The sequence below is a fragment of the Apodemus sylvaticus genome, chromosome 3, assembly GCF_947179515.1.
Source record: "Apodemus sylvaticus chromosome 3, mApoSyl1.1, whole genome shotgun sequence".
Lineage (NCBI taxonomy): Eukaryota > Metazoa > Chordata > Mammalia > Rodentia > Muridae > Apodemus > Apodemus sylvaticus.
In genome coordinates this window covers 58,819,827-58,835,352 of record NC_067474.1, presented here as the reverse complement: position 1 = coordinate 58,835,352, position 15,526 = coordinate 58,819,827, and the positions used below count along the sequence as shown (strand labels likewise).

The window sequence follows — 15,526 nt, the reverse complement described above, 5'->3', positions numbered from 1 at the left end:
TTGGTAACACCTGGTTAAAATTTTACTTCCAACTAGGACGTGATTTTCGTAAGGTTGGACCGTCCGGTGCAATGTTTGCCGAGTTTCAGGTTGCTTAAACTCCATCTCCCTCCCCTCCGCCAGCCTCACTTTGAAGTTCAAAAGCAAATTGATTAAATATACATTTTAAGAACTTTCCGATTTGCTTCTTAAACTAACAGAATTCTAAACTTTTTTTTTTTTTAAACGGAAGGATTTTCAGCTGTCAGCAGGTATAACTGGAACCACATGTCATCAGAGACCAGGGGTTTCCTGATTTTAGGGTTTGTGAGTTCTTATTGGGAAGGAAATAAGCAGGGCAGGCAGCCGGGGGCCCATGACAGCCTGAGCTCAGATCTCATTTTAATTAGAAAATATAGACAACGCCTGCTTTATCGCAGGCCTCCCAGTGCTCCCATCTGAAGGCGAACAAAGATTTGGTTTATATCCCAAAAGCCTCCATGTTTGCAAATTACAGAGCACTTCCGAGAGGGTTAGGACTGCTGATTGCCGAATTACCTTGGAGACTGAAGCTAGGCTAGGCGCCACCTTACCGATGACCCACGGTCTCCCAGTAGAAACCCCAAATAATTTTGTTTTCTTCCCCTTTCTACTGAAGATTGGAAGATTTTCACATTGCTAAGACAGTGAGGGAGTGTGGGGCCGGAGCCGTCACCTGCAGCAGCTAGCTGTGTACTTCATGATCTCTGTTGGGATGTCTGGTCCCTTGAACTCACAGCTCTGCCCACAAGCCCCACATCTGAACTGTTCTGACCCACGGTGCTTCCCATACATGACTCATAATGTATTCTGCAGATGGTAGAGTGCAAATATCAAATGAAAGACAAAGCAAGCCCGGCTCTCCCAGCCCCCTTCTTTCCTGGCCTACTGTCATTTGAGCTCACTGAAAGGCACTGATTACTGTGTCTTCGTGTGGAAGAGCCCCTGGGACCAGAGCCTGGCCTGGCCCTGTCTGCGTGATTGCTGGGTGCTCTAGGCCTGAGTCTTCCCTTGATCGTATGTTCCAGTTTAATGACCAGAGGGTGCCTGCTCTACTTTTTCTGGCACTCTATTCCAGGTAGCTGGTTCTCTCCTGTGCCACCCTGCCAGGGCCACTGCCACCCCCCCCCCACCCGCCTGCCGCCCCCCCCGCCCCCCGCCCCCCCCAACCCCCCCCACCCCCCCCACCCCCCCCCACCCCCCCACCCCCCCCACCCCCCACCCCCGCCATTCAGCAGGCAGAGACTGGGGTCTTCTCCAGTTCCTGAGTTTACAGGCTTTGCAAATGCCTTACATTCTAGGAGCCCCAGGAGAAGTGCGGCTCCTGTGGTTTCTAATTAAACCTGCAATTTAAATAACAATCCAGCAAGGGGGGATGCTAACCTCCGCTCTCCCTGGGGCAGCAGCTGGGAGATCGAGGACTTATTTGCTCGTAGCCAGACACCTCACCAGAAGGGTGAGGACGGGGTCGATGGGATTTTGGGGTGCAGCTGACCTGTAATAAAGGTTTGGGTTGAGAGGGCTGCTATCCTTTTCTTTTCTGTGAGGACTAGGGAGTCAGAAACAAGGGAGGAGGTGCTGTGTTGTCCTGGAGCTTTCGCCTGGAAATTGTTGCCCTTTACCAGGAAATGTGCTGCTTCTCCGTAGAGCAGTAGAATTCCAGATATGCACACTCCACACCGAGCCTGAGACCTGCCCCATGACTCATTCTTCCTCTGATGTTAGTCAGTGGGCTGGCAGTGCTCTGGCCAGCTGCCAGGTGAGAGAGAGCTCCAGAATAGGCTTAAGAGAGGATGCGGGGCACCGATACCCACCCTGGACCTCAGAGAAGGGTCTACAGGCCCTCTGTTCTGTTTCAACCCTGGCATCTGTGCATTGCTGAGTCTGGTGTTTTCATCAGGCCTGTCTAGGGCCACACTCATCTTTTATATGTGTTGATCTCACCAAATTGTTGTGTGATGACCCACAACATGATTGTGTTCCAGATTTGGAGGAAAACGGGATGCTGAACGCAGCTCTGCTTGTCTGAGGTCTTGGGCCTCAGCCAGCACCAAGGGCCTGCCAGCATTTCTGTGCTTTCTGCCATCTCCCAACTTCCTCCCCATTGCTCCATCCACTTAAACCCAGTTCCCCACGACTCCAGGTCCTCATCTCTGCACCCTGTGTGCCTCTGACCTCCACTCAGCTGCTCCTCTAGGTCCCCCAGGGTGTTTCCTGCTCCCCACCCCGCTAGCCCAGGAGCAGTTTCTGTTGGCTGGAGCAACGCCTGGCTGTGCACAGTGGTGAGACAAAGCCAGAGATGGCCTCACGCTCTCCTCCTCCCTGCAGGTGACCATAGCTGACGACTACTCGGATCCCTTCGATGCCAAGAACGACCTCAAGAGCAAAGCCGGAAAGGGTGAGAGCGCTGGCTACATGGAGCCCTATGAAGCCCAGAGGATCATGACGGGTGAGCAGAGCCAGGCTTTCTGTTGCTGTGATGGAGTACCCAAGAGTGCAGAATAGAAAGAGGTGCTTTTGTGATTGTACAGGTAGGCATGTGTAAGATCAGGCAGACTCCAGGGCCTTGTGCTACCTCTTAGTGTGGCAGAAACAGCAAGCAAACCTGCGCAGAAGAGAAGAGAGAAGGAAGACCTTGCTTTCCCTACAGAGTAAGAATTCACCCACTGCCACAGGATGGCATTGGTCTATTTGTGAAGACTCCACCCCTGTTGCTCAAACCCCTCCCATTAACTCCTACCTCCCAACACTGCTGTGTGGAGCAGCTAGTGAACACCATGCTAGTTCTAGGGGTACAGAGCACCCTCCAGCCATAGCACACTGACTCAACAAGAAGGGTCTGCTGGGCATCTTGCCACCTTCTCTGTGGAAGTGTGCTTGTTCACAGGGATAGTTGAGGGTCAGTGAGCTGTTTTACCTCCCCCGCTATGGCTGTGTGTGTGTGTGTGTGTGTGTGTGTGTGTGTGTGTGTGTGTGTGCGCACACACACAACCTGAATGAAAAACATAAGCCACATATACATGTGGAAAATAGAGGGCAGATTGAAAGCAATCGATTATTTTACCATGTGAGTCTTGAACTCACTGAGTTTTGAGCTCAGGTCATTAGGCTCTGTGGCGAGTGACCTGTGGAGTCACCTTGCTTGCCCCTCCCCCACATTTTATTGGTTTGTGTTTCCCCAATATTGGAAAAAATAACTTTTAGATTAAAACATAGAGCTAAACAGAGATACCAAGAGCTAGAGGAGAGTTTTCTCAGAAACTCCTGAATGCAGAGAGGTAGGCAGAAAACCTTTTTTGGAGCCATCTACCAGCTAGTGCAGAAGTGGAAATAGACTGGTTCATGCCACTTGCTAACCAGTAGAAGAGGGGAGGGGACCTTGTTTTCACAGAAAATGATTCTCTGGCCTCTTTGCAACGTGCCTGGTATTTGCCGCCCCTCCTCTTCCTCACATTACCCACATCTTTTCCTTTTTTAGAATATGGGCAGTTAAAAGGCGCAGTTTCTGGTTGTGAGGATCTTGCCAGGGCTGCTTGTGACTCTTGACTTTGTGTGTACTGTCACCATGGCGATTGATAGTGTGGCCATGGCCTCGGTGGGTGAGCTGTGAGTGTCAGCACTCTAAGAAGGGACTCAGAGCCGTGGACAGATCCAGAACTTGTCAGCGCTGAAGGCAGCCACAGAATAGGGTAACCCAGGAAGTTTAACTGTTTACCCTGGGCCTCTAGCCCGGAGTGGCCCTGAACTGTGTAGATAAGGATGGTCTTGAACTTCCAATCTCCCGACTCTTAACTTGAGTCATCACGTTCAGTTTCTGTGGAGCTGGGAATCAGCTCTTAGACTAGGCAAATGCTTCCACCTAGCCACATTCCCAGCCTTGAGAGCGATGCCTCCAGGGGAACTGTTTGAATTTCTGTGCTGTGTGTACAGAACCTAGCACTGGGGCGGGGTCTGGTGCCTGGAAGGGGCCCAGGCTGCAGCCAAGCAGATCCAGAATGGACACATGCCACCCAGCAGTCCCTGGGATTTAGTGTCTCCTGCCTTAAACCAGGCAGTTGCAGTGCAAGGCTGCTTTGCACACATTCTGTGCCCCTGGTTTTCCCTCAGTCGGTGATGATAGCAGTCACAGTGGAGGTTGCCAGTATCTAGTCCTCGTTTGCAGTAGTTGATGTGGAAGGCCTGTTTTCACCAGTGGAGAACTGATGCCCCAGGTAACCCAGCTGCTTGGTTGGGTGAGGCAGCTTCCTGTGTCAGGACCAGCTAGTGCTTTCTTCCCAGGGCTGGGTGCCGGCCCACTCTAGCATCACTGATGGTGTTCACCCCTCTGCAGCCCTAGCTCCAGGTGATGGGAGCGCCTGTAAACAACTGGCCCCAGCCCTGTGGAGAAGGGAGCGCTGTGGCTTCCTCTGACTCCCTCAGCTCACTGTCCCAGCTCAACACATTATGTCACCTCCAGGAACCTGTCTGGACCCAAGATAGGTGCTCAACCCCACGGGCTCTGTGTTCCAGTGCCTTCTAGATGTCTGAGCCTTGTTTACACCCTACCCAAGCCAATTCAGAACTGCGTCCTTTAAAACTTTACCTTGAGTCAGAGGATGCAGCTCAGTGGCGAGAACCCTAGCCCACTACATTTCCTGGTTCCACAAAACAGAAGACTGGGCTAGTGAGCCAGAGACCAGTCCAATGCCTTTGAATTGGGAAATTGGAGCTAGAAAAACAAAACCAAGTTAATCCTTTTGAGACTTTTTTTTTTTTTTTTTTTTTTTTGAGACAGGGTTTCTCTGTGTAGCCCTGGCTGTCCTGGAACTCACTCTGTAGACCAGGCTGGCCTCAAACTCAGAAATCCGCCTGCCTCTGCCTCCCAAGTGCTGGGATTACAGGCGTGAGCCACCACTGCCCAGCTTGAGACTTATTTTTAAGCTCTTGATTAAATGGAAAGGTAATTGATGAATCGCAAGTCTGCCCCATGCTCCATGGAACATGGGAGACAGTGTGAAGGGTTGATACATTTCAGATGTCTGAATGGCTCAGATGACCTGAGGTCTGGGGCCTCAGTTTGAAAAAGAAAGACTAGAATATTTCTGGGTTCCCTTCCTGCATTTTTGATGTTCTTAGACCGGATCTCCTATTGGGCCGATGGTCAGACAGCTTCAGAGCCCAGGTACTTTGTTGCTTTGTTTTTTGCCCCAGTGCTGGGCACTGAGCCTAGGAACAGATTATGTTCCTATCACTTTTTACTTTATGGTGTTCTTGCTAAGTTGCCCAGGCTGGCTTTGAACTCCCCGTGCAACTCAGATAGATTTCAGTTTTCTGAGTATGGAGGAATACAGGCAGGTGCCACCAGGCTGAAGCTCCTGGCTCCCAAGTGTCTGTAACTGCAGCTCCAGGGGACTTGATATCCGCTTCTGGTTTCTGTGGACACACGCACTCACATGCATTATGTCCCTTGTCCCCTATACATGCGTACTTACCTAATAAAAATAACAAAAATAAAATTTTTAAAGATAAAGAGTGCCAAAGGACCGAACTGTAGCTCAGTGTAGGTTAGGTATAGGGGAGCCCTAATGGGGGCCTGCTGGCGGGAGGGAGGACTTGAGATGGGTGGCAGTTCACAGGACTTACTGCGCTCCCTCACTCTTGGGGGAGATAAGGTTCTCTCCCTTCGCAGAGAACTTGGGCCTGTGAAGGAAGCAGCAGATCCAGGATCCTGCCCTGAAGTCCTAGAGTGTTTGCAGACAGCTGCTGACTTAGAGCCTCAGCTCACAGCTCTTCCCAGAGGGTCTGAGAACGCACGAGAAGGCCACCGTGGCCTGGGCCCCTCTCGGCGTTTCTTGTTTATACCCTAGGGACCAAGAAATGACAGAGAGGGAGAGAGAGGGAGACAGACAGACAGACAGAGACAGAGAGCATGTGCACAAGAGAGGCAGAAGAGGGAGACAGTGGCCGTGATGGAGAGTTTGGCAGCTGGTGACAATGTGGCGGCTGCTGGCACTGAGTCACTGAAGACAGGCTAGGTTTCTAAAACCCATGTGAAGAGCACCTGGTTTCTGGTGTTTCTAACCTGTGCCTTCAGATTCCTTGACAGAAGCACTCAGTGTCAGCTCATGAGATGACTCATCTCGGTGTTAATTGGAAGCGTTTTCACATACTTTTTAATATGCAAGCAATTACACATTAAAATCTCCTTAGCCTGTTGTCACTAAATCAGCTTTATAGCGTAGTAAGAGAGATTAAGGGAGGTCCTTCCTTCCACAGCCCGCTGCGCTGGTGCCGCTGACTTCATTGCTCTCGCCTTCTTCCCTTTGAAACTCTCTACCTGGTAGTTGTGCTGTCCAGAGGTCTCTGTGGCTCCGGTGACAGTTTACTTTCCCAAAACAGTAGCAAATGTATTGAAAACAGTAGTCTAACTGAGGAAGGAGGGAACGAGGGGCTTCTGGCCTTGGCTCCATCCCTGGTTTGCTGGGCTGCCCTGGACAAGTTGCTTCCCCAACCCTCATCTGTAAAACTAGATTCTGCTTTTTATGGCCAGGTGTGAGAAGGATCCAAATGAGGCAACAGATCTGGCTTTAAATCCAAATGAGGCAACTAAATCTTTAGGGTACTGTTTCCAGAGTCATCTCTAGGGACAGCCCCCTAAGAGTCCTGTGCAACACCCCTGAGTCTCTCAGTGGGTGGCAGACAGAGTACTCTCTGGCCCTGCTATTCTGTTTTCTGCTTCTAGTCTAGAGTCCAATAAATATTTCTGAGAAAAGGGCCCTAGGCCTTGCCTGAGATTCCTGTCTCTGCGTTCATTGACATCTTGGGCAACTGCCCTGCTTTCTGGAGAGCGAGCACAGGGTCAATGCTCCCAGCGTATCCTTGCATTTGCCTCTCATTCTCACCCACTCTGCCCTGTATAGCTTAGCTCCCCAAAATGTCCCTCCTATGCGTCTGTCTCCCGTGTTCCCCAGGTGGGTTCATGCTTTAGCCTGCCCTGGTGGTCACCATGTTCCCTCGGTAGTGACAGGATGAAGAGCGGTCCTTTTGGCTTAGCATTCTTTCTGCCTGAGGCCCAGATGGGCAGGCACGGGCCAAGGTCACACTGTAACAAGCATCGGAACAGAGCCCTGTAACCCAGAGCTCCTGGGCCTTGTGTGGAAATGTTTTGAAGCCTGTCCTGGCCTCCTCCCATCTGGCAGGCAAGAGGACTCTATCAGGGACGCTGCAGAGTTCCCTGGTAGGTCCTTGGTTTACTGGAATAACTTACCTACTGGGCAGGAAGGAGATAATCAAGTGTAAATAGATTCTGTATTAGTCAGCAGTGACTTCCCTGGTCTTGAGAAAGAGTGAGCTTACACACCCAGCTTGTACTACTTACCCACCCAGCTACAGCCAGGGTGGGTAGAGAGGTGGGAACCTAAGTTGCCATGGTGATGGGGCCCTCCAGAGTTGTTTGTTCCCACCCACATCTGCCTCTCCTCTGAAACCCCTGACTCTGAGGGCATCCAGGTTTTTCAGGACAGATGCAACAAAACCAGAGCAGAGCCAGATGTGTATGCTTATAACCCTAACATCTGGAGGTCTAGACAAAAGAATCACAGGTTTGAGCCCAGCCTGGGTTATATAGCAAGATCCTATCTTTCTGTGAGCAGTATCTGTGCCTGCAAACACATGATTGTCTTTAGTATAAAACAGGCCAAAACTGACATTGGAGAGATAATGTAGTCTTGGCAGGCCCAGGGGTGGGTGATGATGGCCCCCACAGAGTGGTGCTGGGGGAAGCCGTGGTCAGCAGGGGCGGCTTCTTGTCTGATAGTCACCCATCTTTTTCTGTGCTTGGGCTTGTCTCAACACTTAGCATTATGGAGCCTTCTCTGACTTTTTACCTACATGTTCCCTGTGTTCCCTGCAGGGGCCTCTGTACAAACACAGCGTATGACTTGAAGTAGATGCTTGTCCATTGGTTGAATGAGTGAATGTGCTAACTTAACCTAAGAGACCCAGGGCTGGTGTACAAAATGCCGGGTGCTGCGCAGCACTGTGAGACCTATCTTGCCAGGTCTGCTAAGTCTGAGTTTCAGACCTAGCTAAGTGGGGGGCTAGGGGTGGCTTCACCGTCTAGATGGGAGGAGAGCAGAATCCCTTGGTGCATCCTGGCCTTTGGTCTGTGTCTCTGGCAGACGGTGCAGAAGGTCTGATTATACCTCCCCCTTGCTCCCTCCCTGAGCTGAAAGCTCCTCGGTGGAGGAGGCTGGGGCTGCTCTGAGCCCACCTTCATTTCTCACCCTGATTCTGCCCATAGTCACTGCATCAACGAGCGATGCAAGTCTGTGTGGAGAATAAGCAGGACATGAAACAGAAACTTTCCCCATTTGGTAAAGCCTTGCTTGTCCTTAACCACAGGCATCAGTACGGCTGTGTGCTGCCTCTGTTCTGAGTCCTAGGGCTTACTGGTGAGCAGAGCTCCTGTACTTGTGGGGCCTCGAGTCAGGTCGGGACCAAGGAAGGCCACTGTCACCTGGCATGGCTCCTGAGGCCTGATACTTAGGGTCCGTCTTTATCGAGCAGAGTGGAGACTCCTGTTCCCAGATAGGCTCAGGAACGCAGGCCCATTGCAACCCAGTTCCTGCTCTCCTGGGCACTCCCTGCAAAGGCGAGACATGTTTCGGAAGTTGTCTAGCATCATGTGTCTGCCTGGGTATGGGACGGGTTAGAGTGGTGGCTGGCAGACTGGTTCTGTGGCTCTGTGGTCAGGACAGTCAGTTTATCTAGGTCAGAGAGTTGAGGCAGGAGCCTGGCAGTGGCTGTGCAGATGCTGTTGGAGGATGGCTTGGGAGAGCCTGCTAGTCATGGCAGCACAGCGGCTAAGGGGCAGGAGGAGCCTGATTACCTCAGTGGGGGCCTAAGAACTGTCAGTTACCCATTAGGGATATCCTGGCTATGGAGGAGGGAGGGAGTGAGGGAGGCTCCTGGCAGGACACTGGGGCTAGAGACACCCCAGATTATGTTGCTATATTAAAGAGAAGGAGCTGGGGTCAGTTCAGGGCAGGTCCCACAGCACCCCAGAAGCCTAGGCCAACAGAGAGAGAGGATGGCCCACAGGGCTCACCAAGAACACCACTGTCTGCCTCTGCCCCCCTGAAGGCTGGGAAGGGGTCAGTGCCTGCTCTGACCCCTATTTTAACTAGTTATGGCCCCCCACACCTTCAAAGTAAGGGCTCAGGTGGTCTTTCTGAAAACTTAAGAGGTGACAGTTTTGTATTTAAAGGGTGCATTTTATAGATTTAGCCAAGAACCTCCCTAGGCCTCTGGGAGGAAGCTGGGAGGATTATTTCCATCTTACAGACGGGGTCATGGGACTCTGCCTCCCCAGGCCCCTTTCACGGAGGGCCCCTTTGTCTGTGATGCTTGTGGAGGATGGGTACAGAGGGCAGTAAGTTCGGCTGTTTGATATTCTGGCACTGCAGGTGCCTCTGCCTCTGGCTTTCCTCCTCGGTATGTTTCACACTGCCTCTGGTTCTTCCTGAGGCAGGCATCCTGGGCATGGACACAAACGTATGATGCTTCTTTTTTTCCTCTGACTACTTGTCACCCTCAGGGATTTGGATGCTAAGGAGTCTCCCCACCGCCCAGTTGCATTGCAAATGGTGTGTGTGTGTGTGTGTGTGTGTGTGTGTGTTGTTTGTTTGAAATATATGTGTATGGCACTATAAAGTGTGTCAGGTGGGCAAGTGTGTGCTACACACACAGAGGTCAGAGGACATCTTGGCATCGGTTCTCGCCTTCCACTTCTATGTGGGGTCTGGGGATTGAACTCAAGTTGACAGCCCTTGACTAGCCAGAGCTTTGTCTGCTGAGTCACCGCTCCCCGCCCCACGACAGGTTTTAATGGCACTTAAATGTCACCGACCTACCCCTTCCCATTCCCATGTGCTCACGCACATACATGAAGGCATGCAGAGGCCGGCGATGGATGCTGTCCTCAGTCTTCACGCTTTATTCAGCGAGGCAGGGTCTCAGTCAGACGCAGAGGGCCACTGTTCTGGCAAGACTCAGTGTGGCCATTTTTGACTAGCCAGCTTTCTCTGTGAAATAACCACCTCCCCCTTCTGAGGCTGAAATTACAGGCCAGGTACCACGCCCACTCAGCATTTTCGGGGGTCCTGGGGACCTGAACTTTACCCCTCGTGCTTAACGCAGCTTAACACTTTAACCTTGAACCGTTTCCCACACCCCACACCCCACACCCCATTTCCTTGGCAGACTGGCAGCACCAGGGTTTGAGAGGCTGATTGGGCTTTCCTGTGACAAGTGTCAAAACCTGCTAGTTTAGGTGGGATGTCGTGGAATGATGGGAAAACAGACGATCCCATGGATGGAGGAAGGAGGCCTCGTGGTCTCCTGCCTCCTCACCCTCCGCTAGTGTCCACTTGCATGGCCTCCCTGATGCTGGCTGTGGCTCTGGTGGGTCCTCTATTCTTTCTTTCTTTCTTTCTTTCTTTCTTTCTTTCTTTCTTTCTTTCTTTCTTTCTTTCTTTCTTTCTTTCTTTCTTTCTTTCTTTCTTTCTTTCTTTTTTAATTAAAGATTTTATTTATTTCTTTTATGAGTACACTGGTGTAGCTGTATACCAGAAGAGGGCATCAGATCCCATTACAGATGGTTGTGAGCCACCATGTGGTTCCTGGGAATTGAACTCAGGACCTCCGGAAGAGCAGTCAATGCTCTTAACCTCTGAGCCATCTCTCCAGCCCGGGTCCTCTATTCTACAAGGCCTGAAGTGTATGCGTCCACGCACGCGCGCACACACACACACACGCACACGCACACACGCACATGTCTTCCTGTCCCATTCCCCTAGTTATGAGTCCCCTAGTGTTTCAGCCCTTGGGGAGCCCACCCGTTCTCCCTGGGTCCCTATCTTCTAAGGACCTCATTTGCAATCCCCCATCCCCACACAGTGGAAGTCTGGGGAGAATTTGCTGCCTCAGCAGATATGCAGATACTCTACACGCTGTACTCCCTCTTGGACTTGCACTCTGGACGTGAGTTTTGGGGCGACATTCCTGGATCAGCTAGCTTAGGCTTATTTGAAACCCTCCACCTGCCAAACTGCAGCTTCCCCTAGACTCCATCAGTCTTCCGATTCTGATGGCAGCTGCTGCTCTGTTTCCTGTCCTGAGGTGCTCCCTGAGTTATTAACCTCCCAGCTTCCCTCCTTTGTCTCCCAGGCGTAGAGGCTGCCATGGCTGCTGGAGCCCCAGACAGTCCTCAGGGAGTTAAGTTCCAGGGGTTGTGCAGAAGCAAGTCACCGAGGCTGCAGAGACCTGAGGGACACTTACAGTTGGTCCGGTCGGTCCTGGGGCCTGAGTGGACCCCTGGGGCTGCCCCCTTTCCTCGCATGGGGGTTGCTGAGGACAGGAGCCTAGAGCTTCTTCCAAGAGTCTGCTGTTGGGTTAGGGATAGGGTTAGGTTAAGGGTTAGGGTTAGGAGTGGGCCAGTGTCAGTAAAGAGAGAGGAAGGGCTATATGCCTGCAGCTTGTGGCCTGTCCATCACAGGAGTGCTGAGGAAGTTTTGTGGTGCACCCTCCAGGTCCCAGAAGTGCAGCACAGGGCTGCAGGATGGAGCCTGCCTGGGCCCCTGCCTGGAGGGAACCAGGCCCTCAGTGGGTGAGTGACCTGGAGCTGTACTGAGTGTCCACATAGGCTTCTGCCTCATCTGAATGGGGCCTGCAGGGCCTGATGCCATCCAGCCTGCTTCCTGGTGGATGCTGGTAGACTGCTCTGGTGGCAGATGAGAAATGTTGGACTCAGAGCAAGGGATAATGCTGGCTAGAGTTGGAGGGTCTCCAGAGGGGCTGTCCTGCAAAGCAACCCCAGATACCCTCATGTTTTGCTACAGGACCTCAGTCTTGTGTCTCTCTCCCCACCACAGTTGCCTAGGCCTCACTGTCATCCCCAGGGCCTCACCAGTACACCCCAGGCTGTCGCACCAGAGCAAACAAGTGCTGTGATTTTTTTATTCTCATAATTTATGCCCAGAAGTTAAGAGAGGTTTGTCTGTTTTAATAGAGTCAGCCTCTTTGCTCCCTGAGTTCCTTTGCATCTAGATTAAGACTCACTATAGTACTGAGCCGCCAGTGCTGTGGGAAGCTTCTGGCTGCCTTGTAGCCCTCAGCCCCACGCTCTGGGCTCAGTTGGAGGAAGTATGTGATATCTCAGGGCAGAACCTCACTTTTAAAGCCCTTGTAATCTCTGCTGTGGGGGACTTGGCATAGTGCCCAGGTGTCGTGGGGCCTGGCACTGGGCTACAGTGCTGTTCGGCTAACTTGGACCTGAGCTGCTTGAGTTCCTGGCAGCTGCAGTTCACCTTCTCTGGAGATCTTCCTCACAGAGTAAGTACGCCAGAGCTGACTAGCCTGGGACACTTGTTGGCCGGTCCCTGCTTTCAAGGCGAAGACGGAAGGCAGGAGTGTCTACTCACCCCTCAGGTGGAGGTGTGGTCCCAGGGGTTCCAGGGCCTCCCCGTGCATTTGATAATTGTAACTCAAGGCGCCTTCTGCCGCTTACGTCTCCTGGTGTCTGGGAGCTTGTTACCTGTGAATGACAGATGACTGCTACGGTACATACCTCAGTCTTTTACTGATACCCTTAAGGTTGTCACCTCTGTCCTTGTGTGTTGTGGGGTCCTCCAGAGCCCCACCTAGCCTCCAATTCTGCATCCAGTGATTTCTTTCCTCTCATGGGTTAAGGGTATGAGGGGAAACTGCTTGTTTCAGGAAGTCTGTGGATTTGGGGAACCCTCTCAACTTGACCTTTCTCTAATTGCCTCCAACAGCTCAACACCCTGTTCTTTTGGGGGAGGGAGGGCATCATTTTCCTTTTCCTGACTACTAAACTCTTTTAAGACATATCTCATTTGTCCTTAGACCCACCCTGAGGGCAGCAGGCCTTGCTAGTCTCCTTTCTAAGAGAGGAACTGAAAGCCAGTGCGTCCAGATGAGAAGGGACCTGACTAGGTCTCTGTGCTGTCTCACACCAGTCCCTGTGGCTTCCCGTTGGACAGTTGAGAAGAGCTTACCCTCAGTCAGGTTCTGTGCTGGAAGGTTGCTTGTCACCACTCCTGTCTTGCAGGAAGACAGGTGGCTTTTTCTGTTCTTCGTCCCCTACCATCTCTGCAAGGCCACAGTAAGCACGGGCAGGTAAAGTTCTGGAATCAGCAGGCTGGGCCCAGCGTGTAGGCCCAGGGATGGCATTAACAGGAACTCCAGAGCCAGTGGCCACCTTCCCACTCTCGGGGCTGCCTGTGGACAAGTCAGGACTGCCAAGGACCCAGTTCAGGAACCTGCAGCCCAGCCCACCTGGATGAGTTACTGAGAATGTCCAAAGAGCAGAAGCCATAACACAGAGTGGCCAGGCTCCCAGCCCCTAGAACCTGCATGCTTGTGCACTCAGAAAGGAGAGTCATAGTCTGTCTGGAAAGAGCCCTGGCTTCGACACTAGGCACAAGGCTGTAATTACCGTCTTTAATTACTCGGCGGTGCTGTGCCAGGGAGACGGGCTTGGCAGTCACTTCTCCTGACAGGGTAAGCACTGATACAAACACGTGCTCACTTGAGGTTCTGCTGTAATAAAGAGGGCCATTCAGAGCTGCCCTCCCCTGGGCAGGGGAGGGGGCAGAGCCAAGCTTCCTTGCTGCTGCGACTGACTGCTGCACCTCTGCACTGACTCAGTGTGAGCAGCAAAGAGAAAGGGGCAGGGTAGCAGGAAGCCCCTCCATGCTGAGCACATCCCTCTAGGGATGGTGTCTCCACTGTAAAGGTGAGGGCCTGAGGGTCAGAGAAAATAAAGGACTTTCTGGAAGTCACATAAGGAACAGATAGTCTAGGGGAGAGGCTAGAGCCTGGCCCAGGCCGTAACCAAGGCCTCTGTATACCAAGGCCTCTGTATACCAAGGCCTCTGTAGTCTAGGCTGGGTTTGGGGAGTAGCTTTCTGAGCTCTGGCTTTCTTGTGGTAAATAAAGCCCCTGGGCCCCAAGCTGCTGAGGACTGGGTGCTGGAGGTAGGGAGCTCAGAGACTTTGTAGGTGGAGGAACATTGTTCAATCAGAGGAGTCTACACATTACAAAGGGGCACTCTAGGTTCTCTGCCCATATTGAGGAGCAAGCCACCTTAAGGCCCTGTACCTCAAAGACGCCAAGCATCATCTACATGGTAGTGCATGCCTGGTTCTAAGACCAGGGTGCCATGTTTAGAGGGTCTCGCTCTGTTGTGGTCTGCCAGCAACTTCATAGTTCTCCTAGTTCTCCTTGACGTCCTCCTTGTCTTCCTTTCTGGTTTTCTGTCTGTTGCAAGTGAGCATGTGTGTCTGTTTTGATGTTTCCCCAAGCGAGTCCCAAGGACATAGGCTGAGAGGGCAGTAGAAGCCACCTGTTGTAGTGCTGTGGTCCAGCCGTGCATGAGCCTGGCAGGGGTGTGGTTCTGACACGGAGAACCTTGCCTGTCTCTGGACTGCAGTCGAATGGGGCTTGAATTAAGAGCGGAATACAGGAGTGTCAGCCCCTCCCCCTTCTCCTGGTCTGACTTGGACAGTACATGGCTTATCTCTGACCCTGAGGGTACATCAGTGTTAGGAGGCTCGGGCTGGTGGTAGTGGCAGTAGATATACTAGGCACATGTAGATCCTACCAAGCTCAGAAACGCCAGCTCCCAAAACCAGATACCTTCTTCCTTGGCTGGCTCTTGGTCTCCAGGGTAGCCGGCTGCGATCACATGTAGCATGTGATGTAACATGTGATGTAACATGTGATGCTTGCAGTCAACAGCTTCCCTCAATACCTCAGAAACCAGCGCATGAACAAGAGACATACTTGCTTCCCTAGGAGATATTTTTCTATGGAAGCCTGCTTCCAGATGGGGCCTAGTTTAACCATGCCTGCTTTTAAAACAATTGATTTTCCCCCCTTTGAGGCTGTGCTTCATTACTTAGCCATGGCTAGCCTGGAACTCACAGAGATCTCTCTGCCTCTGCCTCTCGTTCCCCACTGTTGGAATTAAGTCATGTGACATGCCCAGCTGCTTTTAAAAAATCCCTTAAGTGCTCTTAATTGTACTTAACTGTAACCGCGCACAGCTTCTGAGGAGGTGAAAGGTGAAGGCACTGGAGTTGGGCTGCCCTGAGCTGTCTCTCACCACTGTTGTTAAGGAGAGATTTTGAGGAGGGAGTAAGGCCGGACACACATTGCTAGCTGGGCTTCCAGATCCTTCTCAGTGTCCTCTGAGGAGTTTCCCGGGGCTGCTGAGCTGGATCACGTTACTTTCTCAGGAGCCTTTTGCTGCTGTGGAGCCCATGGATCCACAGACCTCAGGTCTTCCTGCAGACACCCTCCCACCCTCAGGGCTCTTCAGCAGCACGGCACAGGGTCTAGCACTCACTGAATCATGAGGAATGCGGGTCTTTGGTCTCAGCAGTCCAGACCTTGCTAGTGAAATCTGTCGTACTGCTACTAACAGAGTAACTAGTTGAACTGT

General features: G+C 52.0%; 1 protein-coding gene across 1 annotated transcript in view; it reads left to right on the top strand.

Annotated features, from left to right (window-relative positions):
• Positions 1-15,526, top strand: part of Shb (SH2 domain containing adaptor protein B) — a 107,300-nt gene that overhangs the window by 38,912 nt on the left and 52,862 nt on the right. Inside the window, exon 2 of the mRNA XM_052176420.1 lies at positions 2,347-2,467. Coding sequence (XP_052032380.1) covers positions 2,347-2,467 — 121 coding nt within the window. The remainder of the gene's footprint in view (positions 1-2,346; positions 2,468-15,526) is intronic.